This window comes from Gopherus evgoodei, chromosome 22, assembly GCF_007399415.2.
Source record: "Gopherus evgoodei ecotype Sinaloan lineage chromosome 22, rGopEvg1_v1.p, whole genome shotgun sequence".
Taxonomy (NCBI): Eukaryota; Metazoa; Chordata; order Testudines; family Testudinidae; genus Gopherus; species Gopherus evgoodei.
In genome coordinates, this window is record NC_044343.1 from 16,735,091 (window position 1) to 16,762,827 (window position 27,737).

General features: G+C 45.3%; 1 protein-coding gene across 5 annotated transcripts in view; it reads left to right on the plus strand.

Annotated features, from left to right (window-relative positions):
• The window catches only part of RANBP3 (RAN binding protein 3), a 237,190-nt gene that overhangs the window by 189,424 nt on the left and 20,029 nt on the right, over window positions 1-27,737 (plus strand). For 3 of the 5 annotated variants that reach the window (XM_030540509.1, XM_030540511.1, XM_030540514.1), the window contains 4 exons: window positions 980-1,082; window positions 2,215-2,339; window positions 4,164-4,284; window positions 8,526-8,668. In XM_030540509.1, the coding sequence (XP_030396369.1) occupies window positions 980-1,082; window positions 2,215-2,339; window positions 4,164-4,284; window positions 8,526-8,668 (492 nt within the window). The remainder of the gene's footprint in view (window positions 1-979; window positions 1,083-2,214; window positions 2,340-4,163; window positions 4,285-8,525; window positions 8,669-27,737) is intronic. The other 2 variants (XM_030540510.1, XM_030540512.1) reach the window with 1 other exon arrangement.

Below are 27,737 nucleotides of genomic sequence, written 5' to 3' on the forward strand. Positions count from 1 at the left end.
ACACCTTGCACCAGCACTCCCCCTCAGAGCTGAGGAGGGAGAAGACGAGTCACATAAGTCTCCCTTGCAAGAGATATTGGTTCAATCCATATAGCATCAGTCTATCTGGTGGAGAAGCCAGCTAGCTTGATGCCAAAAACACACTGCATGATTCAACACCCTGAGTTTGAACCCCGGCACCATAGAATTAACAATTGCTGGTGTAGTGTGGTGTCACTGATAGCAAGGAGTCCATTATTTCTTTTCCAGTGCTATCCACCTCCATCCTGCCATGCTAGCCCCCCTCCCTTCCGCATCCTTTCCTGGCTTTAAGACAAAGCTTGATAAGTATATGGAGGGGATGTTATGATAGGATTGTTAATTTGGGCAATTGATCTTGGATTACCACCAGATAGGTCTGCTCAATGGTTTGCGGGGAGATGTTGGATGGGATGGGAACTGAGTTACTGCAGAGAATTCCTTCTTGGGTGCTGGCTGGTGACTCTTGCCCACATGCTCAGGGTTTGGCTGATCGCCATATTTGGGGTCGGGAAGGAATTTTCCTCCAGGGCAGATTGGCAGGGGCCCTGGAGGTTTTTCGCCTTCCCCTGCAGCGTGGGGCACGGGTAGCTTGCTGGTGGTTTCTCTGCAGCTTGAGGTCTTCAAACCAATTTTGAGGATTTCAATAACTCGGTCCTGGCATAGGGGTTGTTATAAAATTGGATGGGTTGGGTTCTGTGGCCTGCCTTGTGCAGGAGGTCAGACTAGATGATCAGATTGGTCCCTTCTGGCCTATGAGTCTATGAGTCTATCATCAGGTCAGTCAGAGTAGTCAGGAGTAATGCTACAATTTCTACTAAGGAAATATGTACTCCAGGGAGTACCAGATACTAATACCTTTATAAAATTACTAAAGGTACAGGACTGCCTCAAGAATCACATTAGCACTCTTGTTTTCACAAATCCATAAGTTCGTGTATTCTGCCTCTTTTCCTTACAGAGCCCACCAAAATCAAATGAGGCTGGTACAGAAAGTAGCAAGGAAAATGCTGCTACAGAATCTGGCTCTGAATCTTCTTCACAGGAAGCTACTCCAGAGAAAGGTGAATAGTGGAATTTTTTTTTAGAACTAATTCTTAGAAACAGTATTCTGTTACTGCTTTGTGTTATGCCTAATCCTTGTTAAGTGCTTGCAGTTGTGGTTTTATTACCATATGAAAATATAAAACCTCCCCTTGCCTTTATTGTCCCTTCTAGCCAACATTTTTTTAAAAAGTGATGGGGGAAATTCCTTGGTCCCCTCAAGGTTTGGAGAGAAGGGGAGTGTTGTGTGTTAACAGCCCATCCAGGCTGCTCCAGCCCTGCCAGGGGTACTCTTGTTCATCACATGTGGATCAGGAGTATCTCCAGCAGTGTGCAAGTGGCAGGAATTTGGAGGACATATAGTCAGAACAGTTTTATTACAGAAGATGGGTGGCAAGGGGTTATTTTTATTCTGTTTTTATAGTTGCTGGATGTAACGTAAACTGAATCTAAGTATGTAGAGTTTATGCTATGGTGATTGGGTGCTCCAGAAATGTTTAAAAAAATGATTTTAGATATTACCTCATCAAAACCAAAACAATTTACTGAAATTAGGGGTTTGCTTTGACCCTATGAGGGAGTAGGTTTTTTATGAAAAATGGAGGTGATGTGGGAGTTGTAGAAATTTCCCAGTTTTAGTTGCCAGTGAGCAGCCAGTCCGAGACTATAAAATAAAGAGCAGCATTTTCAAATGCAGGCATATCTATGTTACCTGTAGCAAAGGAGATATTAACATTACACCTGTAGAGGTATTTGTTTTGCACAGATTTTGCAAAATCCTCTTCTTAGAGAGACTCAGATAACTTATGGACCAGATCTTCAGAGTTACCAGTATCTGTGTTTGGGAATTTTTCCCTGTCTCAATTCTGATTTTAAGAAACGAAGAGGAACTATTCCTGAAAAGACAGACAGAACTGCTTTCTTCAGACTTCATATCCATTTCTAGATCCTGATAAAAGCACAATTGTTGGCCACTGAGAACCTGGCAGGATGACAGTTGCACAAGACAGTCATGCTCCAGAGGAAAAGCATATTAACTGGTAGCTTATTCAAGTAAATGGCAGGCTCTGTGTAGGTGCACATGGCCGTCCATCTGTATGATGTGAATTTATGTGACTAGTGCCCAAAATAAACTTGAAAAATGTTGTTCAGCTAATAATATTTCAGAATCACTGGCAGAGTCTGCAGCAGCCTATACTAAAGCAACAGCAAAGAAGTGTTTACTGGAGAAGGTAGAGGTGATCACTGGGGAAGAAGCAGAGAGCAATGTGTTACAGGTAAGAAATTGGTCACACAGTTGAGCTTCAGTCTTGTTGGGATTCATTTCCAGCTTATTTATTCTATAATGATTGCTTGCCACTATTTCACGTTCTTGCAACTCAGCTTCATGGCACCATCCTATATGCTTTCCTATGTTCTATAACTGAGGCAAGTGTTTTTGTTAAAATTGTTACTGCTCTTTATCTTAAACAGGACACAATTTAATGAACTATGGTTAGATTTCAGGATTCAGATAATCAAAATAAAAAGTCCTTCACAAATCAGTGCTGTTTCCCTACCTGAGACTGTGGAATGAACCTCCCACAGGATCTAAGAACAACCACAAACTACACTACTTTATGGTCTAAGAGCAAGGTACTCTTGCTCTTCAACTTGCCTTTCCTAATCAGACACAGTCCATGGCATATATACATTTTAAAAAACGAAATACATAATTAAAAAAGGTACAACATACTATATGTGGCGGGTTCGGTCACAGAAACCCCCTTGGGACTGTCACCTGATGTGCTGAGACTACCTTGAGCCTGTTTTCTCTGCAGTTTGGACCTCCAGAACCCTGCCTTTCAAGCCAGACATGCCAGTCTGCCCCAACACAGACCCAGGGTCTGAACCATGTGCCCCAAAGCTGCAGACTTAACTGAAAACAGCTTAAGGAAGTGCTCTTGTCTCTAGCACCCAGACACCCAACTCCCAATGGGATCCAAACCCCAAATGAATCTGTTTTACTCTGTATAAAGCTTATACAGTGCAAACTCATAAATTGTCCGCCCTCTATAACACTGATAAAGAGATATGCACAGCTGTTTGCTCCCCCAGGTATTAATTACTTACTCTGGGTTAATTAATAAGCAAAAGTGATTTTATTAAATATAAAAGATAGGATTTAAGTGGTTTCACATAATAACAGACAAAACAGAGTAAGTTACCAAGCAAAATAAAACAAAACACGCAAGTCTAAGCCTAATATATTAAGAAACTGATTACAGATGAAATCTCACCCCCAGGAATGTTCCAATAAGCTTCTTTCACAGACTGGACTCCTTCCTGGTCTGAGTTTAATCCTTTCCCTGGTACAGTTCTTGTTAGCTCCAGCTCAGGTCGTAACAAAGGGGTTTTTCCATGACTGGAACCTTCTTCGTTCTGTTCCACCCCCCTTATATAGCTATGGCACAAGGTGGGAATCTTTTGTGTCTCTGGGTCCTCACTTCTCCTGAATGGAGAAGCACCAAGTTTAAGATAGATTTCAGTACCAGGTGACATGGTCACTTGTCCTGTGAGACCCCGAGCATTCATTCTTCCTGGCCTGAATCACAGGAAGGCTTGCAAGTAAACAAAATCATTTACAACCAATTGTCCTAGTTGATGGGAGCCATCAAGATTCCAAACCATCATTAGTGACCCACACTTCGCATAATTACAGTCGGACCTCAGAGTTATATTTCATATTTCGTTTCAGATACAAGAATGATACATTTATACAAATAGGATGACCATACTCAGTAGATTATAAACTTTATAATGAATACCTTACAAGAGACCTTTTGCATGAAGCATATTCCAGTTACATTACATTCACGCTTATTAGCCTATTTTCATAAAATCATATGGAGTTCAATGTCATAGTATATTTTGAGGGCTTTAGTTTTCAGGGTATCAATCCAGCACATTTTAGAAGCCTGAAATTTCACGGTAGCGAATACTTTTGAAATCAATGAAATGTAGATCGGGAGATTTTTGGTTCAGTAATCATGATGTACTCTGTAATTATAGTCAACCATTACATTAAAGAACGTCAGCAAGGAGGCATCTCTGTTTTGCAGATACAATGCAAGTTGTTTGTGTTTGATAAGAACTCTCAGTCTTGGGTGGAAAGAGGGAGAGGACTTCTGAGACTCAATGACATGGCATCAACAGACGATGGAACCTTACAATCTCGACTAGGTAAGATGAGCTGTGGGAAGTGAGTTATTGGGATGATGTTCTGTGTTACTACTACAAAATGTTTCCTTGGTAGCTGGGGGCATCCACTTTGGATTACTGTGTCTAAATATAGCAGTTTAAAAAAAAAAAAAAGTAAAGTTTGAAGTTCATGTCAGTGTCCCAGGATGGCCCTGCTGGTACACTTTAGTGTGTAGATTAGAGCTTGTCTGAAAATACCACTTCATTCTCTGCAAAGCAGTTGAGTTTGATGGAACCCTCTCAGCTTATCTGCCGTGGAACTCCACCATGCAGTCTGCCCCAAGACTGAACAATGCAGGTTTCTTGGATCCATGGCTTTGCGGCAGCCATGCCGTGCAGTCTGCCTCCAGAGGACTTCAGGCTACGAGGGTCTGTGGCTCTGGGACAGCCCTGCCATACCTGGCTTTCCAGACTTCCTGCTGGGGAGTCTAGGTACCAGAAAGCCCTGAGGGCTCTCAGGACTTCCAGACTTACTGCTGCAGAAGCCCAAACTGGGAGCCTCGAAATCCTGGGATTGGCTCCCAAGGTCTGTATCTCTAGGGCTGCCCAACCATGTGGACTACTCCAGGGCTTCAGATTCCCGGGCCAGCTGGCTCCCTGGGGTGCCAAGCAGGCCGGGAAGCCTTGAGGTCACCAGCCCTGGGCAGTCTGCCTGGCAGGGTTGCCCAGAGGTGCAGATCCTGAGAGCCCTGGCAGCTGCTGAGTGAAATTGAGAATGTCAGTTTGACTCAATGAGACAAGGTATGTGGCTTCTCTCACCAACAAAAGTTGGTCCAGTAAAAGATATTCCCTCATCCACCTTGTCTCTTTCTTATCTAGGAACTGACATGTCTATAACATAGCATACAGTTTCACTCACTGTCTGCTGGTTCCAGGGAGAAAACTGCATTTCTGAAACGTCGTGTGTTGGTGTTTCTGAAACACATTTTTGGGAATTTCCAGTTTGCTTTCAAGCCAGAAATCCTGAATGGACAGATTTAGTGTAGATTTCCTAAAGTGAAGAGGTGATCTCTTTGCAGATTTGGGGCAGTGATTGCCAAGCTGCTGGTTATCCCACTGCAGGTAACAAATTCCTAAAAGCATAAAGAACATAGTTATTTCTGTTGAATGTTTGTCCTTTAAAATCAAGCAGTCTTCAGCAATTGGAAGATTGGTGGCTAGAAGTTCTTATATCCTGTATATCTAACCACTTAACCACATATTTACATCTGTAGAAAAACATGTCTCTATAACTTTGTCTCCCAATATCAACCTTCTCCCAGGTTTTCCTGTGGTTGCTAATGTGTAAACTAAAAGTACAGCTTGATTTAGGGTAGAAAATATCATTCCTGCTTCTGTGGCATTGCAACATAAATAGCTGAATAGGAAATTAAATATACTATATGACAATAAGCATCATGGTTTAAGAAATCAAGACCTCTCTGGTAGGTGCTGCCATTTTTTTTTGGTTTATGCAGCTGCATATTTTGTGGTGGTGTATAATGTAGCTGCTTAAAGTTGTTGACATCTGTGTATAAGGCTGTGGCTGTTTCTTACACAGCTAACTGTGGATTAAGTCATATATAGTGTACTTTTCTCTTTCTTGATATAATAAAGGTGCATTAGTGACTAGTTTGAGCAGAGCTGCTTAACGATTGAAAAATAAATATAAGTGCTCTAAAATCTACATTTGTAGTCATATTGTTTTGAAAATTGCTGTGTCTCATTGAGCCCTGGGGTAGCAATTAGCTATTCAAATTTGGGTAACTTAGTTAAGTGGATCCTGAGATACAACACCTGGAGTGGGGGACTGAGACTCATCAAGAATATTTTCCAATTTTTATAACTTTTTTGTACCCGTCTGTAGCTCAAACTATGGCACTGATCTGCACCATCCTGAGATTACTTGATCAGATTGGACCTTTTTTCCTCTTCCCTGTGGCCCTACAGTCTGATGAAGAGTATGAAGAGGCCACTGAGGAGGGCAGAGCTGATAAATGAGTTGGTAGCAATCTGTGCCCAAGAAACCACCTCAATGCATGTCCGTCACTCATGCCCTTCTCACTACTACCCTTTTCTTTCTTTTTTTAAAGGGAATTCATTGCCAACAAATGTTGTTAGCACAGGCTGAAGGTTGCCAAACACTGCCTTGTACCCTTCCAGAACTTGAATAGAGTGACAAAGTCCAAAAGAGGCTATTAGGTCATCTAGTTTGACCTCCTGTATACCACAGCCCATTACATTTCACCCAGTCACCCCAAAGGATGGCTAAACTTAAACCTTGGAAAACCAGAAAATACAGAGTTAAGGTAACATCTCCTACACCACAACCCTCCATACCACAACTTTAACCCTGTCCTATTCAGGGCCGCCTAGCGGGTAGGGGGGGCAAGTGGGACAATTTGCCCCGGGCCCCACATGGGCCCCCACAAGAGTTTTTCGGGGGTCCTGGGGCGGAGTCCTTCACTTGCTCCGGGGGCCCCGGAAAACTCTTGCGGGACCCGGGCTCCTAGAGCTCCTTCTCTGCAGGGGTCTTTGGGGTACTTTGGCGGCAGCTCCTGGAGCAGAAGGACCCCCCCCACCGCCGAATTACCACCAAAGCGGGGGCTCCCTGCCGCCGAGGACCCCAGGCCCCCTGAATCCTCTGGGCGGCCCTGGTCCTATTCAAACAATGCCACAGCTTGTCCCTGTCAGAGATCATGGGACTGTGTTCTTCCTGAGTATGCAAAGGAGAGGAGAAAGTAATGGTGGGAGGTGAGAACTCTTAGGCCTTGTCTTGACTAGGATAAATATAAAATTTAGGTTAGGCTTAGTGAAGAGGAGCTAACTAAGCCTGACCTACATTGGACTGCTTTACTTACTCAGGATAAACCTCAGACTTTCCAGATATTAACAGCTGTTCACCCTTGTCCCCTTCAGCTATCTCTCACTGAGCCTTTTGGAGCTCTGAGGTGGACCACGAGATTGCTAGAATTTCCAAGAACAGTAGTGCTGCAGAGGACAGTGGGGTGTGTGAATGCCAGTGTGCATGTGAGGTTCTGATAGGCACTGTGAATACGCAAGTGTGTGTCAGAGGGGATGAAGCACTCTTATGTTCCCCTATCTTCTCGACATGCCTAGTGAAATGTCTGCCTCTGGAGGGGACAGTGGTAGCCATTCCAGCAGCTCCCCAACCTTATAGATATTTGTCTCCTTCATACATTTTTAGAATCAAGAAGGCCCATTGTGATCATGATCCTATACTTGGACGTCCTGCATAGCAGAGCCCAGAAATTAGATTACCCTGATTCCTCTAACTGCAGCTGCACCGCTCTCAGTTGGCAGGGTGAGGTCTGGCAATTTCCTGCAACTAATGCTTGGATCAACACAGCTCCCTCTAGCACAGTGAGGGTGCAACAAGTACGTCAGAAGCCTTGATGGTACAGAATTGGGTTGGACCCACCCAACACAACACATAAGTGCCCGATTTTGTTAGAGATGGATCAGGTTTAGCTCCAGTGCCTATTGCCAGCTACAAGAGGTAGAGTGATGGAATTACAGCTGTATAGAGGTGTGGTGTGGGAGACATTACCTTATCTTTCCCGATTTTAAGAGATTTTAATTTAGTCACTGTTCACGTTCTAGAAAGACACAAGGCATTGCTAGATAACTTTTACTGCATTAACAAAGTTCTTTGGCAGTAAAAGCAACGAGGAGTCCAGTGGCACCTAAAAGACTAACAGATTTATTTGGGCATAAGCTTTCTTGGGTAAAAAACCCACTTCTTCAGATGCATAGATACAGACTAACAGGGCTACCCCTCTGATTCTTTGGCAGTGAATATAATATAACGATTTTATGAATTCCTCACCGTGTCTTATGCATCGATAAACACACAGTCTTTAAAGATTAGTAAATATATGCTAGGGAATGATCTTATGCTTTCTGGAAGCTGGAGTTTTCCATCTCTAGTCTGTAATATATAAATAGAGACTTTGGGGCTGACTCTGGTCCCCTCGCTGGCTCCTCTACATTCCTTCAGCAATGTAATGAAGCTACTCAGGTCTGATTCTTCTAGTTATGCTTTCTCAGTGTTTTTCCCCTTTGCTACTTGTCTTGAAGAGACATGCAAGCTGTATATAAACAGAACTCTCCTTTTAAAAAATATATGATCTGAAAGTGACAATAGGGTTCTTACTTGGAGTCTTCTGCGATGTCCAAATGTCCAGTGTCTCCCGCTAATTTACTTTGTACGTTGGTTCTAGTAATGCGGACTCAGGGGAGTCTCAGGTTAATCCTGAACACCAAGCTCTGGGCTCAGATGCAGATTGACAAAGCCAGTGAAAAGAGTATCCGTATCACAGCCATGGATACAGAGGACCAGGGAGTCAAAGTTTTTCTGATATCGGTGAGTGTTCTTCGTTTACTCTCTAATTTTCCTTCCAAAAAGAGTTGTTCTTTGAGTATTGTTCGTATGGTTGCTTTACTTCAGCTGTGCGTGCACCCCATGTGCCTTCAATCAGAGATTTTCATTAGCAGTGTCCATTCAGCCCACACATGCACCCATTATGTTTCCTTGTGCCTTGCACTGATAGGTAAACCACCTCTTGACTGCCTCAGCCTGCGATGGAGCTTTAACATACCCACATTGAGTGTGGGCCTTGGCTAAAGTTTTTTTCTTATACTTGCTAGTTTGGTTTAGCTCTCTCCTAGTTTGTTGGTTAGATAGGTTTTTTTCCTTCTCTCCTCCCTCTGAGGAGGCTCACTTTCCTTGGGAGGGCATTCCCAGCTTGCCAGGGTTCAAACACTGCCCCATTTAGAGTAAGTTGAGGCTACAAACGATGGAGCATTTCCTTTGCCCGACTCCAGAGCCAGGTCAGGAGAATCTCATTCTCTTTCCCCCCCCGTGTGTGTGTGTGTCTCGCACTCGCACACGCACGCACACACACACGCACGCGCACACGCACACACACACACACACACCCTCTCTCTGGGCAGATCCCAACTCCCCTTCGGCCTTGGCTCAGCAGTCCCCCAGAAATGGGAAGACTCCAGAGACCTCCTCAAAAGATCCCAGGAAGAGGAGCTCTGACTTCCTTCAGAAGAAGCCTACTCCAAAAAAATGTTGGTCTCCCTGTAGGTCAAAGGTCTCAGAAACGTCAACCTCTCAACCTAATACTGTAGAGATATCAGCGGGGCAGGAAAATCCTGGTGCTTTTCGAAGAACAAACATGGCTCCGGGAGTGCTTTGTACTGTCTAGTCACAATAAAGGAGAGACACTTCTCCAAACCAGAACCATTGGACCTGGTGCTAAGCTGGTATCTCCCCCAAAGGGTTCCTCGGCATCGTAGAAGCCTAAATATCTGACTCCATCAATGCCCACCTTGGAATGCTCTAAATCTCTCCTACCGTCTACCTCTACAAACAACCTTGGTTGCTACCTCCTCTCCTGTATGGTCCCCCACAATGGTCATCCTGGGCAGCATACCAACAACAGTTGTTAAAGGCGTTGAGCCCCACCGTCTGGGACTATAGGGACATAACCTCCACTACAGCCCGTTCCTCAGCAGGAGGAGATGTTCGAGGAGGAGGAGGCCAGGGCTAGCTCTCAAACTACCATCTACTCATCATCATCACCACATGCAGCAGGAATGTCTCCCCCACTGTCTGTGGTGACAATTTCCGGCAAATCCAGGACCTCATAAAATGAGTATTATGTTCTTACCAACAACTACAAGTGTTTATTCTCCCATTCCCCACCTAATTCTCTGGTGGTTGATGCAGGGGCTGAGCAGGGAAAACAATACCACATCAGGTTGACAGTGTATGATAAAGACCAGAAGTGCCTGGACCTTTCTGTACTAAAGTCCTACTCATCTGTTGTTCTACAATTCCAGATCACTAATTACCAAATCATGGCAAAATATAATTACTATACCAGATGTATTGTTCTTATTGAGCACCTTCCACTGGAGCAAAGAGAGCAATTTCAGGCCGTCATTGCCGAGGGACAGTTGCTTGCCAAGACATCCCTTAAAACATCCCTAAATCTGGCATACACTGGGGTCTATTCTGTGTCTACAGCAATAGCTAGGTGTAGAGCATTCTGGCTCCAACTCTTCAGGTTCCCTAGATAGGTATAGAGCATTACAGAGGACCTCCCTTTTGATGGTCTGAAGATGTTTTCAGAGAAAACAGAAAAATCCCTGCACACTTTGTAAGACTCCAGGGCCACTTTCTGATCTCTGGGAATTTACGCACTGATGAACAAAAGAAAATCTAGTAGATCACAAACCTTCCAGATACCCTGTCCGATCCAATTCTCTGGGTTCCAAAGACACACTGAACCCTTCCCCTTTTACTTCTCTCCCCTCCCCTCTCCCGCACCCCCTCCCGCCCCGCGGAAAAAAAACAGGTTCCAGAGGAAGATCTAGCTGTCCCAAGTACACAACAAGGTAGTCATTGAGATATCAGTTTTGACCATTTGGTCGAGGGCTCAAATCTTCCCCATTCTTTAGTTCACTAGCTGCAACATTTTGCCCCCCCTTCCATTTTGGAGACTGACTTTCCCATTTTCAGCATGTATGGAAACAGATTACTACAGACATGAGTCTTGGAGATTGTTAACATCAGGCAGCACCATTCACTTTAACTCCCTCCCTCCTTTCCACCCCCTTCCATCTTCAGGGACCCCTCTTACAAGCTCTTGCTGAGACTGAAAACAAACTCATTTCTTCATTTAGGAGTGATAAAGCCTGTCCCTTCTCTACACAAGGGAAAAGTTTTCCACTCAAAATACTTTCTTGTACCAAAGAAAAATAGAGGATGGAGACCAATTTTAGATTTAAGGCTCCTAAACAAATTTATAAAGTTTCAGAAGTTCAGGATGCTGACTCTAGGAGCTAGAATTCCTTCATTAAATTCAAGGGATTGGCTTTTCACCCTCAACCTACAAGACTCATATTTCCATATAGTGAGACATCCATCTCACAGAAGATATTGTTATAGGTCAGGATCATTTTCAATACCAGGTGATCCCTTTCAGACTCTCCTTGGTGCCGAGTGTTTTTTCAAAGGTTCTAATAGTAATTGAGGCAATTATAGTGTTCCTGTACCTTGGCAATGGCTGTTCAAGGGTCAGTGCTGTGAGCCTTGCAGAAGACCCTTTTTCTGTTCATGAAACTAGGTCTCTGGCTCCATGTCAAGAAATCCATGTTGACCCCTGTAGAGAAAATACAGTTCTTGTTGCATCCTTGGATTTGTTGGTAGCCAGGACCTACCTTCCCATGGACAGATTGCTAACACTGTCAGATCTTGTCAGGACTGTTCAAGAGAGCCCTCAAACCTCAGTGAGAAACTGCCTCCAGGTCCTAGGACATGTGTCAGCTTGGATTGTGGTAACAGATCATTCAAGATGATGCCTTTGTTGCTTCCAGGGGTAGCTCAGAGCAATCTACTCACCAAACAGACACAACTTAGACAAATAGGTTTCGGTTCCCCACCAGGTGAAAGATTCCCTAGACTGGTAGAAAGATTATCACAACATCGATGCAGGAGTTCCCTTTCTGTGACCAATCTCAGTGGTCACTGTAACAATAGAAGCATCTCTGTTGGGATGGGGAGCACATCTCAACACTCAAACAATCCAGGGCAAATGGTCATCTCAAGAAAGCATTCTCTACATCAACTTGTTGGAACTTAGGCTGGTCAGAAATGCCTGCCTTCACTTTCTGCCTCTTATTAGGGACAAGTTAATCAGGGTCATGACTGTCAGTGTGGCCTGTATGTTTTCTGTCAAGGAGGATTAAGATCCCCGCTCTGTGTCTCGAAGTATTAAAGCTGCAGAACTGGTATATAATCCATCAAATACATATTTCGGCAGTGTACTTCTTTGGTATTCAAAATACCAGGCCGATGCTTTTAGCAGACGCTTTTCCCAGGACTGCAAATGGGAGTTGGGACACTCTTACCCTCCAGGGCATATTTCAAAGTTGAAGATTTCCAGAAGTGGACCTCTTCACCACCTTCATCAACAAAGTTTTGTATGTTCTGTTCACGACAGGGTCTAGGCCAGGGGTAGGCAACCTATGGCATGGGTGCCAAAGGTGGCATGCGAGCTGATTTTCAGTGGCACTCACACTGCCCAAGTCCTGGCTACCAGTCCAGGGAGCTCTGCATTTTAATTTAATTTTAAATGAAGTTTCTTAAACATTTAAAAAACCTTATTTACTTTACATGCAATAATAGTTTAGTTATATATTATAGACTTATAGAAAGAGACCTTCTAAAAATGTTAAAATGCATTACTGGCACGCAAAACCTTAAATTAGAGTGAATAAATGAAGATTCGGCACACCACTTCTGAAAGGTTACCGACCCCTGGTCTAGGCCAAAGTTCCCTGAGGGATGCCTTCCTCCTGCCTGAGATGAAGGGACTGTTCTGTGTGTTTTCCCCCCAGCATGTATGATACTGAAGGTGGTGAATAAAATCCAGCAGGACAAGCATAGTATCTTAACTATTTCACTTGTCCCCCTCTCCAGCAATCAAACTTCCAATCATCCCTCATCTCTTCTTCCCAGACTCTGGTCAATTACTTCATCCCAACCTAAGAGTTCTCTGCCTCAAGATGTAGCTCCTTGATGGTTTGCGAGGTTAGAGTCTACCTGTTCTGCAGAGGTACACCAGGTGTTATTAAACAGTAGGAAAGAATCTACCTGAAATACTTACCTTCAAAAGTGGAAAAGATTTAGCCATTGGTGTGAACTTCAAGGACTCGCACATGACTCTTCCTCAGTCTCAGTTATCTTGGTTACCTGCTGCAACTGAAGAAAACAGCATTATCATCTAACTTGGTCAAGGTTTACTTGTTTGCCATAGCAGCCTTTCATTTCCCCAGTGGAAGGGTTCTCAGTGCTTGCTCACCCAACAAATATAAGGTTCATCAAAGGATTGAAGAACCTTTTCCCTCAAGTGAAAGTCTTCACTCCAGTTTAGGATAGCTCTTACATGTCTCACAAGACCTCCCTTTGAACTAATGGCAACCAGCTTCTTACTGAACTTGTGTCTGAAGATTGCCTTTTTGATGGCTATCACATGGCCCAAAGAGTCAGAAGTTGGAGACTTAATCCAGACCTTCCTTGCATGGTTTTCTGAAAGGACAATTTTCATTATGTCCACACACTAAATTACTACCTAAGATGTCCCTGTCATGGTATAATTCCCCACTCTGAGCCTTAGCGTCCAAAAGATGGGGTACCAGCATGAATTCCTCTAAGCTCAATTACCAGCTTAGTACTTGTAGCGCTGCCACCAACCAGGAATTCCAGTGCCTGGTACACTCTGGTCCCCCCAAAACCTTGCCCGGGGACCCCCAAGACCCAGACCCTCTGGATCTTAACACAAGGAAAGTAAACCCTTTCCCTCACCGTTGCCTCTCCCAGACTTCCCCTCCCTGGGTTACTCTGGAAGATCACTGTGATTCAAACCCCTTGAATCTTAAAACAGAGAGGAAAATTTACCTTCCCCCCTCCTTCTCTCTCCCCCTCCCAGATTCTCCCTGAGAGAGAAAGTAATCCTAACACAGAGAGAAATTAACCTCTCTCCCCTCCTTTCTCCCCACCAATTCCCTGGTGGATCCAGACCCAGTCCCCTGGGGTCTCACTAGAATAAAAAAACAATCAGGTTCTTAAATAAGAAAAGCTTTTAATTAAAGAAAGAGGAAACAGTAAAAATTATCTTCGTAAATTTAAGATGGAATATGTTACAGGGTCTTTCAGTTATAGACACTGGGAATACCCTCCCAGCTTAAGTATACAAGTACAAATTAAAATCCTTGCAGCCAAATACAAATTTGAACTCCTTCCAGCCAAGTACACATTTGCAAATAAAGAAAACAAACATAAGCGTAACTCGCTTTATCTACCTAGTACTTACTATTTTGAATCTAAAAGAACCTGTATCAGGGAGATTGGAGAGAAACCTGGTTGCACGTCTGGTCACTCTCAGAACCCAGAGAGAACAACCACCAAAATCTAATAGCACACACACAAACTTCCCTCCCTCAAGATTTGAAAGTATCCTGTCCCCTGATTGGTCCTCTGGTCAGGTGACAGCCAGGCTCACTGATCTTGTTAACCCTTTACAGGCAAAAGAGATATGAAGTACTTCTGTTCTATTAACCCTTAGTATCTGTTTATGACAGTCACCCAAGTTTCATCTTATTCTGACCATTATCTCCTCAAAAAAACACATAATTACAGACAGGAGGCTTCCTTCCATACCTTATATGTCAGACGAGCATTGGCCATCTATCTAGATAGGACTAAATCATTTTGGAGGTTTCCTAGTCCATTTGTTTCCATTGCAGACAGATTGACAGAATCCACAGTCTCCACTCAGAGGCTATCAAGATGGATCTTGGAGTGTATTATTGCATGTTTTGGGGCGGCCAGCATTCAACCTTCTTCTCAGGTGATAGCCCACTCTACACGGTTGCAGTCAACATCTATGGCATTACTTAAATATGTTCTAGTAACTGAGATATATACCTTCTGTAAGCACTTTGTCTTTGCCCATGCCTCCAGATCCAAAGCAGCGGTTGGCAATGCAGTTGTTTTCAGTTCTGGACACAAATCTGAAGCTCTCTCATCTCTAGGAGGACACTGCTTGGGAGTCACCTGAAGTGGAGCACCCATAGGGACACTACTCAAAGAAGAAGTTGCTCACCCCATGCAGTAACTGTAGTTCTTTGAGATACTTCCCTGTGGGTGCTCCACTACCCTCCATCCCCTCTGCTTTCACATTCCCTCTGAGAGACTTTGCATTTTGAGAAGGAACTGAGGGTGGATTGCCTATGCAGCCCTGTGTAGCCTCAGTGCACAGCACAAGGATGCATCCGATACATGCACAGACGCTAACAAAAATCTCTGATCGAAGGTGCTTGGGGCGCTCACACACCTGAAATGAAGCCCCCGTAGTGGATACATCTTGAAGAACTACATTTACTGCAGAAGTGAGTAACTTCTCCTTTTCTTAAATCGCTACCCTCTCTCCCCTTTCCTCCATAAAAAGGACACTGACAGCCCCTTTCATTGTCAAAGGCATTATTTATGGGAGGGGAAAAAAGAGGTAAAAGCATACTTGTTTGACTGAAGTCCTGTGCATTGTAAGGCTGCTTTGCTAAGCAGGATTGTCCAAAGAGTAGACCTTGGAATCCTGAAATGTGATTCATGACTGTTCTTACTGTAAATGCCGTGTCAGGCCAAAGCTGGTCATTTCCAGTGATTGATGGGGGAAGGTACAAGCCAAGCAAATACTATGGCTTGGGGCACTTTGAGTACATAAATTGTATTTTATCAAAGTTCTTGTAGAATGGAAAGTGTCATTGGACTTAATGCCCTTATGCACAGAGTTGGTTCTTGGGCATAACTTTACACGTGCTCTCTAGAGAGCGACTGCCAGTGTATGAGGACCCAGTGTCATAAGAACTGAGGCAGATAGTTCAAGTTCATCAGGGCATGAAAGATTAGATTTAAGCATTCCGAAGGCTGTTGGAATAGAACATTTTGTACTCTGTTTTCGTTTCCTTGCCCCATAATCAGAGCATGCTTTTGGAAAAACCAAGGTATCTGGCTTATTCATGAAATAAGGGGGTGAGTAGTTTTCTGAAAACTGCTGTTTATATGCTTTCTTGCTGATATATCCATAAGAGCTCTGAAGGAGGAACAAGATGTCTGAATTGCTAGCAAAAATATACAATCGCTCATTAAAATGAACTGCTATATTAGAGTGTTAGAGGGTAGCAAATGCTGTACCTTAATTTAAGAAAGGCACAAGGGTGCTCCAGGCAATTAGAGACCAATGAAACTTGCTTCTGTACCTCATAAATTCATTGAAATGATCATTAAAAGTCTCCTTTGAGTGTCTTTTGCATATTCACACTTTTGGGACTTGTGCTGACCGGCAGCAGGACGGTAGACCTTCTAGTAGCATTGCTCCCTTAACCTCCCTGTTTAGTGCTTGAGCACGTTTTGAGGGCTTGAGTATAAAGGGGACATCGCACTGTTGCTGCTGCAGTTCCTTCCAATGACAGCAGCAACAGGACATGACCCTCTGGATCTCAGATCCACTGGTAGATAGTGCCTTTATCTGTTAATAGTTCTTAAAGATAGTAGTCTCTGGCTAGTTAGTTTTAGGATAAATTAGGCTAGATTTAGACTAGACCATACATGTAAGGAATAATGTTATTGTTTGGTATGGCTGATCCCAGCGTGAAGAAACAAGGATTTAAGTGGTGCCCATCTTGCCCTATAGTCTTCCCTGCATCTGATTCACAAGTTTGGTGTTTAAATTGTTTGGGGGAGAGCCATTCCCCAGCACACTGAGCTATCTGTAGCACTTTCACCCCTTGGGTCTGAAAGAGAGACGCAAAAGACTTCAGGCCCTTTTATTATAAGAGGTCTTTCTGTCAAGCCTCTTGGATCTGAGAACTCTAAAGGATCTGAAAATAAGGAGAGGCAGCCTGAATCAGCTCAGACTACATCCAGATCCAGTAAAACTGCAACAACGAAAGCTTACGTCTTGACACCAAGCTCCAGTTCCAAATTCTCAAATCGGACTATTCCTAAACTTTCGGATCCAGCTCCAAAATTAATACATTTTTCTTTGGAACCAGTTTCAGACAGACATCCAAGTAACTTATCAGAACTGGCTACCTCAGTTCAGAGGCAAATGGAGCTAAATTAAGACATACTTCTTGCAGTTCATCAGACTGTTCACGTATGGATCCAAGACCAAAAGACGGTAGACCTATAGGTCATTCTAGAGATACAGATCAAAAGGAAAGATCACTGGATCTGCACACATCAGCTCAGCAGCACACTAATGTCATGGTGTGGATTCACTCAGACCCACATCTACTAACAGATCCTGCCATTTCTTGGGATTCTTGTGATACATAGATGAAACAGACATGGAGAATCTCTAGGTCCTGTTCCACCACCCATGACTCCAACTGGAATGTTAAAAGATTTGTCACCACTCTACATGACCTAGTTTCCTACTGCAGTCATTTGAGCAGGCCCATGCTCAAACCACTGAGCTATCCCTCCCCCGTGTTTTTTAATAATTGGAGATATACCAATCTCCTAGAACTGGAAGGGACCTTGAAAGGTCATTGAGTCCAGCCCCCTGCCTTCGCTAGCAGGACCAAGTTTCAGTATTGAGTGGGAGATCGACTTCGCTATGAGATGTAGAGCCTGTTCCCACAAGTATGCCTACAACCTGACCATTTTCAGATCAGAATTTTCCTCCTTGGCACCCTGTGTTCCAAACAAGAGATATTAGATAGGATTGGGATGACTAGCAGAATTGGCCGTGGGTTCCTTGCTCATATTGGCCAACCCCTTACTTACTATTATCACTCCAGGAAGCAAGAATCTTCTGTGCCAATACATCTTTTACCAGAACTGAAGGGTCCAGATCTCACACGAGAGAATGTTCGCAGTGTTGCCCACAGGAGACATTATTTGAGGAGGAGCATCAGAGAACATCTCCCGTACAAGAATTTCAGCAGTAAGATATGGAGCTGGACTGTGGCTCATCTTCTGATGAAAATGGAGATGCAGCTACAGCATTATCTTTCTCTGAGAACGTAACTCAATTTCATGAGCTAGTGGGTAGAATGGCATTAACTTTAAAATTACCATCAATAGCTTTGGAAGAAGCCACACATCCAATTTTTGATATTTTGGGTTCTACTGCAAAGAGTAAGATTTCATTTCCCGTATTGTGAGGTCTCCGGTAACCAGCAAAATTTCTTTTGTCCCATGTGAATCAATTTTTAAAAAGGCTGATAAACTATATCAGGTCCCACAGGAAAGATTCTCCTGTTTTCATGTGCACCCTCAACCTAATTCTCTTGTGGTAGCAGCATCAGTTCAAAGATCCAGGTCAGGTCTTCAGCACTCAACTCCTTGTGATAAAGAAGGAAAAAAGTTGGACTCTCTATGAAGAAAATAATTTTGTCAGCTTCTTTAAACATGCATGTGGCCAATTGTCAAGCAGTAATGGCCAAATACCAATTTCACTTGTGGGAGAGGAATCAAGAATCAAGAATGTCCCAGAAAATCAGAGAAGATTAACAGTAGCTCTCATAAAGATCAGCCAGAATGTTGCAAAATGTGCCATTTGGTCAAGGGTAGTCAATTATTTTTTTTCAAGATTCAAATTTCTTGATCAAAGTATAGACAAAGTCCCAACTCCAGAAAAACATTTTTTCACACTGCAATTACAATAATAAGTAAATAATAAGATTTTGCGGTCTGCTTAAAAAAGTCTGGCAGTCCAGATTTGGCCTGCGATCTGCCTATTGACTACCCCTGCTTTAGGGCATCATTTGACATTTCTGACACTGCACCAAGATCTGTGGCATCAGTTATATCTCTCGACAGATATGCACGGCTACGATCTTCATCTTTCCCTATGGAAACTAAGACAAAAATTGAGGATTTACTTTTTTGAAAGTAATACATCCGACGAAGTGGGTATTCACCCACGAAAGCTCATGCTTCAATACGTCTGTTAGTCTGTAAGGTGCCATAGCACTCTTTGCTGCTTTTACAGATCCAGACTAACACGGGTATCCCTGTGATACTTTTTTGAAGGAGATAGATTCTTTAATGCAAAAACTGATGAAGTGCAATGAAGAGCCCGTGCTCCAATAGAAGATCTTCTGGGTTACTACTTCCTTTTCATAGAAAGACATCTTCATCTGTGTTCAGATACCATAAACATTCCTTTCCATCTTCTTCCTCCTCTTCTTATACCCATAAGAGGCAACCGTATTATCAGCAACAACAGACGTCCTTTGAAATGCAGGAGAGGAAAATACCCTCCAAGCCTAGGATGAGGATGAAGAACTCAATTGTATCTTCCTAATGTCAGACCTCGGGTTTGATGTGATGAACAAAAGCGTCATACCTGTTTCAGTCAATACTACCCACATTCTTGGAAATACTCATTTCTACAAACTATGGACAAATATTTGTCTTGGACAGATGGATTTTAGATACAGTAAAAAAAAAAAAAAGTGTATACCTTCCAATTCAAATTCTTTCCTCCATGCAAACTTCCCTTGCACCCTTTTTAGGGACCCTTCTCACAAGCACTTGCAGGGGCTATAGAAGAAGTTCTGTTAGAATAAAGGAACATTTGATTTTTTACTCCTTGTATTTTCTAATCTCAAAAAGGAATGGAGGTCTCAAACAAATTCTAAACTTCAGAACTTTAAACAAGGTCATCAGGAAGTTTCGGGTCAGGATGGTAACTGATTATCCCTCCCTGTCCACTTTAGATTGGTTTGCTGCTCTTGATCTCAAAGACTCATATTTCAGTGAGACCCTTGCATCGAAAATATCTGTTTTTTCTGTTGGTTCAGACCATTTCCAGTAAAGATTCCTACCCTTTGGCCTTTCTACAGCACCCAGAGTCTTTACCAAATACCTGGCTCCAATAGCAGCACACCTGAGAAGACAGGAAATTCCCATCTTTCATTACATAGATGATTTTCTTCTGAAGGTTCCCTCCAAAGAAGAATTACAGAAAGCCATTTGGGTCACTCGTTCTTTGTTCAGAATTCTACAACTTCTCATAAATGAAGAAGAGTCTCTTCTGATGCTGTCACAAAAGATTTTGTCCACTGGTGTGATTTTTGACTCAATATAGGTAAGAGCTCTCCATCTGAAGGAGCAAATTAACGCAAGTATGTAGGGACAAAATTAGAAAAGCCAAGGCACAAAAGGAGATCCAACTAGCTAGGGACATAAAAGGAAATAAGAAAACATTCTACAGATACATTAGAAGCAAGAGGAAGACCAAGCACAGAGTAGGCCCGTTACTCAATGAAGCAGGAAAGACAATAACAGAAAATGTGGAAATGGCAGAGGTGCTTATTGATGTCTTTGTTTCGGTTTTCACCAAGAAGGTTGGTGGGGATTGGATGTCTAAAATAGTGAATGCCAGTGAAAATGAGGTCGGATCAGAGTCTAAAATAGGGAAAGAACAAGTCAAAAATTACTTAGACAAGTTAGATGTCTTCATATCATCAGAGCCTGATGAAATGCATCCTAGAATACTCAAGGAACTGACTGAGGAGCTATCTGAGCCATTAGCAATTATCTTTAATAGGAGATATTCCAGAAGACTGTAAAAGAGCAAACATAGTGTCCATCTATAAAAAGAAAAATAAGGACAACCTGAGGAATTACAAACCAGTTAGCTTAACTTCTGTACCTAGAAAGATAATGGAGCAAATAATTAAGCAATCAGTTTGCAAACACCTAGAAGATAATGTGCTAAATAAGTCAGCATGGATTTGTCAAGAACAAATTGTGTCAAACCAACCTGATAGCTTTTTTTGACAGGGTAACAAACCTTGTGGATACAGGGGAAGCAGTAGATGTGGTATATCTTGACTTTAGTAAGGCTTTTGATACTGTCTTGCATGACCTTCTCATAAACAAACTAGGGAAATACAACCTAGATGGAGATACTATAAGGTGGGTGCATTCCTGATTGGAAAATCATTTCCAGAAAGTGGTTCACAGTCATGCTGGAAGGGCATAACGAGTGGGGTCCCGCAGGGATCGGTTCTGGGTCCGGTTCTGTTCCTGTCTTCATCAATGAGTTAGATAATGGCATAGAGAGTACACTTATAAACTTTGCTGGGATGGGGTTGCAAGTGCTTTGGAAGATAAGATTAAAATTCAAAATGGTCTGGACAAACTGAAGAAATGGTCTGAAGTAAATAGGATGAAATTCAGTAAGGACAAATGCAGAGTACTCCACTTAAGAGAGAACAATCAGCTGCACACATACAAAATGAGAAATGACTGCCTAGGAAGGATGTATTAGCATGGGTATTGTAAGCAAGACATGAGAAGTAATTCTCTCTCTCTACTCTGCACTGATTAGGCCTGAACTGAAGTATTGTGTCCAGTTCTGGGCGCCACATTTCAGGAAAGATGTGGACAAACTGGAGAAAGTCTAGAGAAGAGCAACAAAAATGATGAAAGGTCTAGAAAACATGACCTGTGAGGGAAGATCAAAAAAACTGGGTTTGTTTAGTCTGCAGAAGAGAAGACTGAGAGGGGACGTAAGTTTTCAAGTACCTAAAAGGTTATTACAAGGAGAAGGAGAAAAATTGTTGTTCTTAACCTCTGAGGATAGGACAAGAAGCAATGGGCTTAAATTGCAGCAAGGGCAGTTTAGGTTAGACATTAGGAAAAACTTCCTAACTGTCAGAGTGGTTAAGCACTGGAATAAATGGCCTAGGGAGGTTGTGAAATCTCCATCACTGGGGATTTCTGAGAGCAGGTCGATCAAACACCTGTCAGGGATGGTCTAGATAGTACTTAGTCCTGCCTTGAGTGAATGGCACTGGACTAGATGACCTCTTGAGGACCCTTCCAGTTCTGTGATTCTGTGAAATTAAAAACAACCATATGCAGACTGCTTCAATATCCTCCTCAAAATATAGTTTATTTATTAACTCTGAGTCTGATGGCATTTACAACCTATGTGACTCCATGTGTCAGGCTCGGAATGAGACCATTTTGGCACTGGGCACTAAGGAATTTCAGACCCAATATGGACAGTTTGCAAAATGTATTCGCTGTTCTGAGGAAAGCTCATCTTTCTCTCAGATGGTGGCTGTAACCTCAAAATATCCTCAAGGAAGTTTTGTTCAGCCCACATTTTCCTTCTTTAATTATAACCACTGATGCATCAAAGAAAGGGTGAGGCGCACATCTTTGTAGTCTGTACGTTCAAGCTCTTTAGAACAACGCAGAATCCCTGTTGCACTTAAATGTATTGGAACTGAGGCAATCCAACTAGCTCTGAGCATTTCTCTCACAAGTATGAAATGCAGTAATTCAAGTGGCCATGGACAGTGTATTGGCAGTGTATATGTAAACAAATAAGGAAGAACTCTGTTATCAACTTTTTGCAAAGAGGCAGTAGAACTTTGGGATTGATGTATCCTGCACTATGTGTACCCAGTTGCCATACCTGTAGCAGGTCCATACAGTGTGATCACAGATGGGCCAAGCAGAGATTATTTTAAGATGCTCAAATTGCCTTTAAAAGATTGGTGATTCAGGTTATTTTCAATCTTTGGGGATTTCTGGACATAGATCTGTTTGCAACCAGATTCAAACCACATACAAAGTGTCCCCATTTCCACTCAACAGCAGGCTCAGTCTGTCATTGGCAGATGCATTTCTTCTACACTGGGGAACGGTCTGATATGCGTTTCCTCTTTTTTTCCCCCCTCATTCCCACTGTCCTAAAAGAGATAAGACAATATTCAGCCAGGGTGATTCTTACTGCTCCAGTGTAGCTGAAGCAGCAGTGGTGCATCAAGTGATGCCATTTATTCAAAGGCATTTGCAAAATCCTTTTGTTAGCAATGGATCTGCTATCGCAGCAGGGGGAAAGGTCTTCAGAGTTAGAAAGTTCATGCGCATCTGAGGTGCAGAGAGTTAATGCCAGAAAACTACCAGATAGAAAAATTATGAGTTTGAGGGGAAAAGTTTTGTTTGATGGACAACTGGGAAAGGTGCTGACCCAGTTCCAGCTCCAGTAGAACCTATTTCTAATAGCATATCTGTTACACTTAAAAATAAATGGATTATCTCTGCCGTCCATTAAGTTTATTACTAGCAGCATGCCCTCCCTCATGTTAATGATAAATCTGTGTTGTTGTTGTTGTTGTTTTTTTGCATATGCATCTCCCAGTGCAGGGTCAAGTTAGCTCTTAGATCATACCCTAAATGTCTTCCTAAAGTTGTGTCTGAGTTTCACGTAAATCAAACCATAATTGACCAGCATTCTTTCCAAAGCCTCGTTCATCGAAAGGGGAGGCGAGGTTATATTTGTTGGATGCCAGCATGTACTATTATACTACTTAGATAGAGAACAAAGAGTTCTTCTTCGAGTGGTTGTTCATGTCCATTCAAAGTAAGTGTACGTGCGCCTCGTGCACGCCAGCCAGATTTTCCCCTAGCAGCGTCCGTAGAGTCGGCTCAGGCGCCCCCTGGAGTGGCGCTGCCATGGTGCCCTATAAAGGGGCCCGCCGACCCTCCACCCCCTCAGTTCCTTGTTACCGCCGGTGACAGCTAGCTAGAACTTCTCTTGCATAGCAATCTGGCAGTGTCCTATCCGTTTAGTCCGTGTTTTCAGTTATATTATAGTTAGTAGATAGTTCTTTGTATATAGTTTTCGTAGTTAGGGGGTCCCCCCCACACACACTCTTCGTCTCCCGCTGGGGCATGCCCGGGTCCCCCGGGTTCAAACTCTGCGAGGACTGCGGGAAATTCATGCCCAAGAGTGATCCGCACTCTGCGTGCTTGAGGTGCCTCGGAGAGAGCCACCAAAAGGACCGGTGCTCTATCTGTAGAGGCTTCCGCCCCCAAACTCTCAAGGACGGGGCTCAGAGACTTAGAGTCCTCCTGATGGAGGCGGCCTTGCAACCACCCTTGGACCCAGAACTGGCTGAGGCGGGCCCCAGCACGTCGTCCTCAGTGCGGAGTGCCCTGACAGTGGCATCAGGACTTAAGGCCCAGCCCAGGTCGTCCAAGACCTGGCACGGGGCGGAGTCAGGTCATAGGAAGTTGGCCTCAGTGCGGCACTGCTCACCTTCGCTGGTGTCCGCCAAGAAAAAGAAGCCGGTGAGGGATCGGTCTCCCCACCAGGACCCGAGGCCGCCCCCACCCCCGGGGCTAAGCGGACAGACTGCGTTACAGCCCCCGGTGGTTCCATCGACTCCTGCACTGCAGAGAGGGCGATCGAGTCCAACCAGCCTAATTCTCTGGCCCTTAGCGTAGACATATGCCCCCCGTCAACACTGGGGGTGTTCAAGGCGGCCTCAGACTTGATAGGTCTCCCGGCACCGGCCTCCCCACATCGTCGGGAGTTGCCTACTGTGGTCCGCCCACCAGTACAATCTAGAGGCAAGCCGGCCATGCTATTGCCTCCCTCCCCGCATCTAGCTGTGAAGGCAGCACTGGGCCAGAGGAGAGGCTCCTTGTCGCCTTGGCACCACTCACCTCTGGCACTGGGTGCCGCTCCCCCCCAGGTCCTCATACTCAGAGGCAGACGCCTATCGCTCCAGCAGGTCTTGGAGCAGGAGATCGGTGTCAGGGACGAGCCACCAATGTTACCTGCAGTACAGGCAACAGTGCAGGGCCATCCAGGGTGGCCCTCCCGCTGATAAAGACGATAGTGGATACGTCCCGCACCCTATGGCAAACACCAGCCTCGTTGGCTCCTACTGCCAAGAGGACGGAGCAGCGCTACTTCGTCCCCTCTAAAGGGCACGAGCACCTGTACACCCACCCTCCTCCCAACTCCCTGGTAGTAGGTGCGGCCAACCACCAGGAGCGTCAAGAGTTTCAAGGGTCAACGCCAAAGAGCAGGGATGCAAAAAGGCTTGAGCTCTTTGGCAGGAAGGTGTACTCCACAGGGGGACTCCAACTCCGCATTGCCAATCAACAGGCAATAATAAGCCGATATGGCCACAACACGTGTTGTCGAAGTTTGTGGAGCTCCTTCCCCAGGACTCGAGATCAGAGTTTTTTGGCCCTAGTGAAGGAGGGCAAACTGATCTCTCGAGTCTCCCTCCAGGCCGCCTTGGATGCGGTGGACTCAGCCTCATGCACCCTGGCCACGGGCCTGGTCATGCGGCGGGGCGCCTGGCTCCAGGTCTCAGGCCTGCCCTATGAGGTCCAGCAGACAATTCAAGACCTCCCCTTCGAAGGGAAGATGCCATTTTCAGAGAAAACGGACAAATGTCTCCATAGTTTGAAGGACTCGAGGGCCACGCTTCGCTCACTGGGCTTGCATACCCCTGCTACCCAGCGCAGACAATTTAGGCCGCAGGCGGCCCCTCACCCATACCAGCCACAGGCCCGCCAGGAGGTGGGGCGCAGGTGGGGTAGAAAAGACAGGAGACGTCACCAACGTCACCCCTCCGGCCAGGCGTCTGGCCAATCGAGACCACCATCTGGGCCTGGGCCCCCTATTTGATGGTACGGTTGAGGGCGACCTACCAATCGAGACTCTGGATCCTCCTACTCCTACCTTTGGGTAACATCTATCCTGCTTCTACCATGTGTGGTCCCGAATTACGTCGGACAAATGGGTGCTCCGCACGGTAGAGAGGGGATATTCTATCCAGTTCTCCTCCCTCCTGCCACACCAACCCCCTTCCCTGTCCCTCTTCAGGGACCCTTTTCACGAGCAACTTCTGGTTCAAGAAGTGAAATCCTTCATGGAGGCAGAGGCAGTGGAGGAAGTCCCGCGGGAGTGCAGGGGCAAAGGCTTCTACTCCCGGTACTTCCTCATACCGAAGGCAAAAAGGGGCCTGAGACCCATCCTAGACTTGCGGTGGCTGAACAAGTTTGTGAGGAAACTCACGTTCCACATGGTCTCCCTGTCCTCGATCATTCCCTCCCTGGATCCAGGAGATTGGTATGCCACCCTCCACTTAAAGGACGCCTACTTCCACATAGCCATAATTCCACGGCACCGCTGGTACCTCAGGTTCGTCGTGTCCGGCATCCATCTGCAGTTCACGGTGCTCCCGTTTGGCCTGTCAGCTGCTCCCAGGGTCTTCATGAAGTGCATGGCGGTCGTGGCGCAGGCACAGCATCCAGGTATTCCCCTACCTGGACAATTGGCTCATAAAGGGCCGCTCCAAGGAGCGGGTAGAGACCCAAGTGCTGTTCATCAGGCGGACCTTTCTCAATCTGGGCTTCCTCTTGAACAATGCCAAATCCACCGTCTCCAACGCAACACACAGAGTTCATAGGAGCGGTTCTGGACTCCACACACGCCAAAGCGTATCTGCCGGAGTCCAGGTTCCATGCAATTTCCGAGCTCATCCTCGGACTGCACCACGTGAGTTTGCCTCTGGCTCTTGGGCCACATGGCGGCATGCACCTATGTGGTGGTCCACACCAGACTCTGGCTTCGCCCACTGCAGTCCTGGTTGGCGACAGTCTATCGCCCGGTCAGGGAACCCCTGGACTCCATGGTGTCCGTTCCCCGCTTAGTGCTGCGCTCGCTTCAGTGGTGGCTCAACCCGCAGGAAGTCTGCATGGGCGTTCCCTTTGCTGCCCTGCAGCCCTCCCTCTCCCTAGTGACAGACGCCTCGGATCGAGGTTGGGGAGCGCACCTGGGATGCCTCAGGACGCAGGGCTTGTGGATGCCGGAGGCCCTCCAGTTGCATATCAGTGTCAGGGAACTGAGAGCGGTCCATCTGGCTTGTTTGACCTTCCGGTCTCACCTGGCTGGCAAGTATGTTTCAGTCCTTTCGGACAACATGGCGGCAGTCTTTTATATCAACAGACGGGGGTGCACTCTCCTCTCCCCTCTGCAGGGAAGCCCTCGCGCTGTGGGATTTCTGCATCCACAATGCCACTCACCTGATGGCTTTCTATTTTCCAGGGGAGCAGAACGGCTTGGCGGACACCCTCAGCCGCTCGTTCCAGGGTCACGAGCGGTCCCTCCGATGGGACGTGTTGCGCTCAATTTTCCAGCTCTGGGGCTTTCCCTGGTTAGACCTGTTTGCCTCAAGGGAAACAGGAATTGCCAATGGTTTTGCTCCCTTCTGGGCTGCAGTCGGGGGTCTCTGTCGGACACTTTCCTTCAGCCATGGGAAGACGGCCTGCTCTATGCCTTTCCTCCAATTCCCCTGATACACAGGGTGCTTTTTAAAAATTCGCAGGGATTGCGCCAGGGTAATCTTGATAGCTCCAGCATGGCCGCACGAGCATTGGTACACATCACTGCTGCACATGTCCGTTCAGGCACCCCTGATGCCGTCCCTGCTCCCGGACCTGATCACGCAGGACTGGGGCTCCCTCTGCCATCCGAACCTCGAGTCCGTTCACCTTACAGGTTGGATGCTCCATGGCTGAACCTGGTGGAGTTGCAGTGTTCCCAGCAGGTCAGGCAGGTGCTGCTGGATAGCAGGAAACCGTCGACTAGGGCCACCTACCTGGCCAAGTGGAAGCACTTCTCCATCTGGTCGGGTCAGCGGGGTCACGACCCAATAGAGCTTCCAATTCCCATTGTCCTTAACTACTTGCTTCACCTAAGACAACTGGGCCTCTCCCTTTCCTCCATTCATGTACATTTGACGGCCATATCCGCCTTTCATCCGGGAGAAGGGGGTACCGCAGTGTTTGCGAACCTACTGGTTGGGCGTTTCCTCAAGGGTATAGACAGGCTCTTCCCGCATGTGCGTCAGCCAACCCCCGCTTGGGACCTGAACCTGGTCCTCTCTGTCCTCTTGGGGCCTCCCTTTGAGCCTCTGGCCTCGTACTCCCTGCTGTACCTGTCATACAAGACTGCCTTCCTGGTGGCCATCACCTCGGCCTGACGGGTGTCGGAGCTTCAGGCGTTAACGTC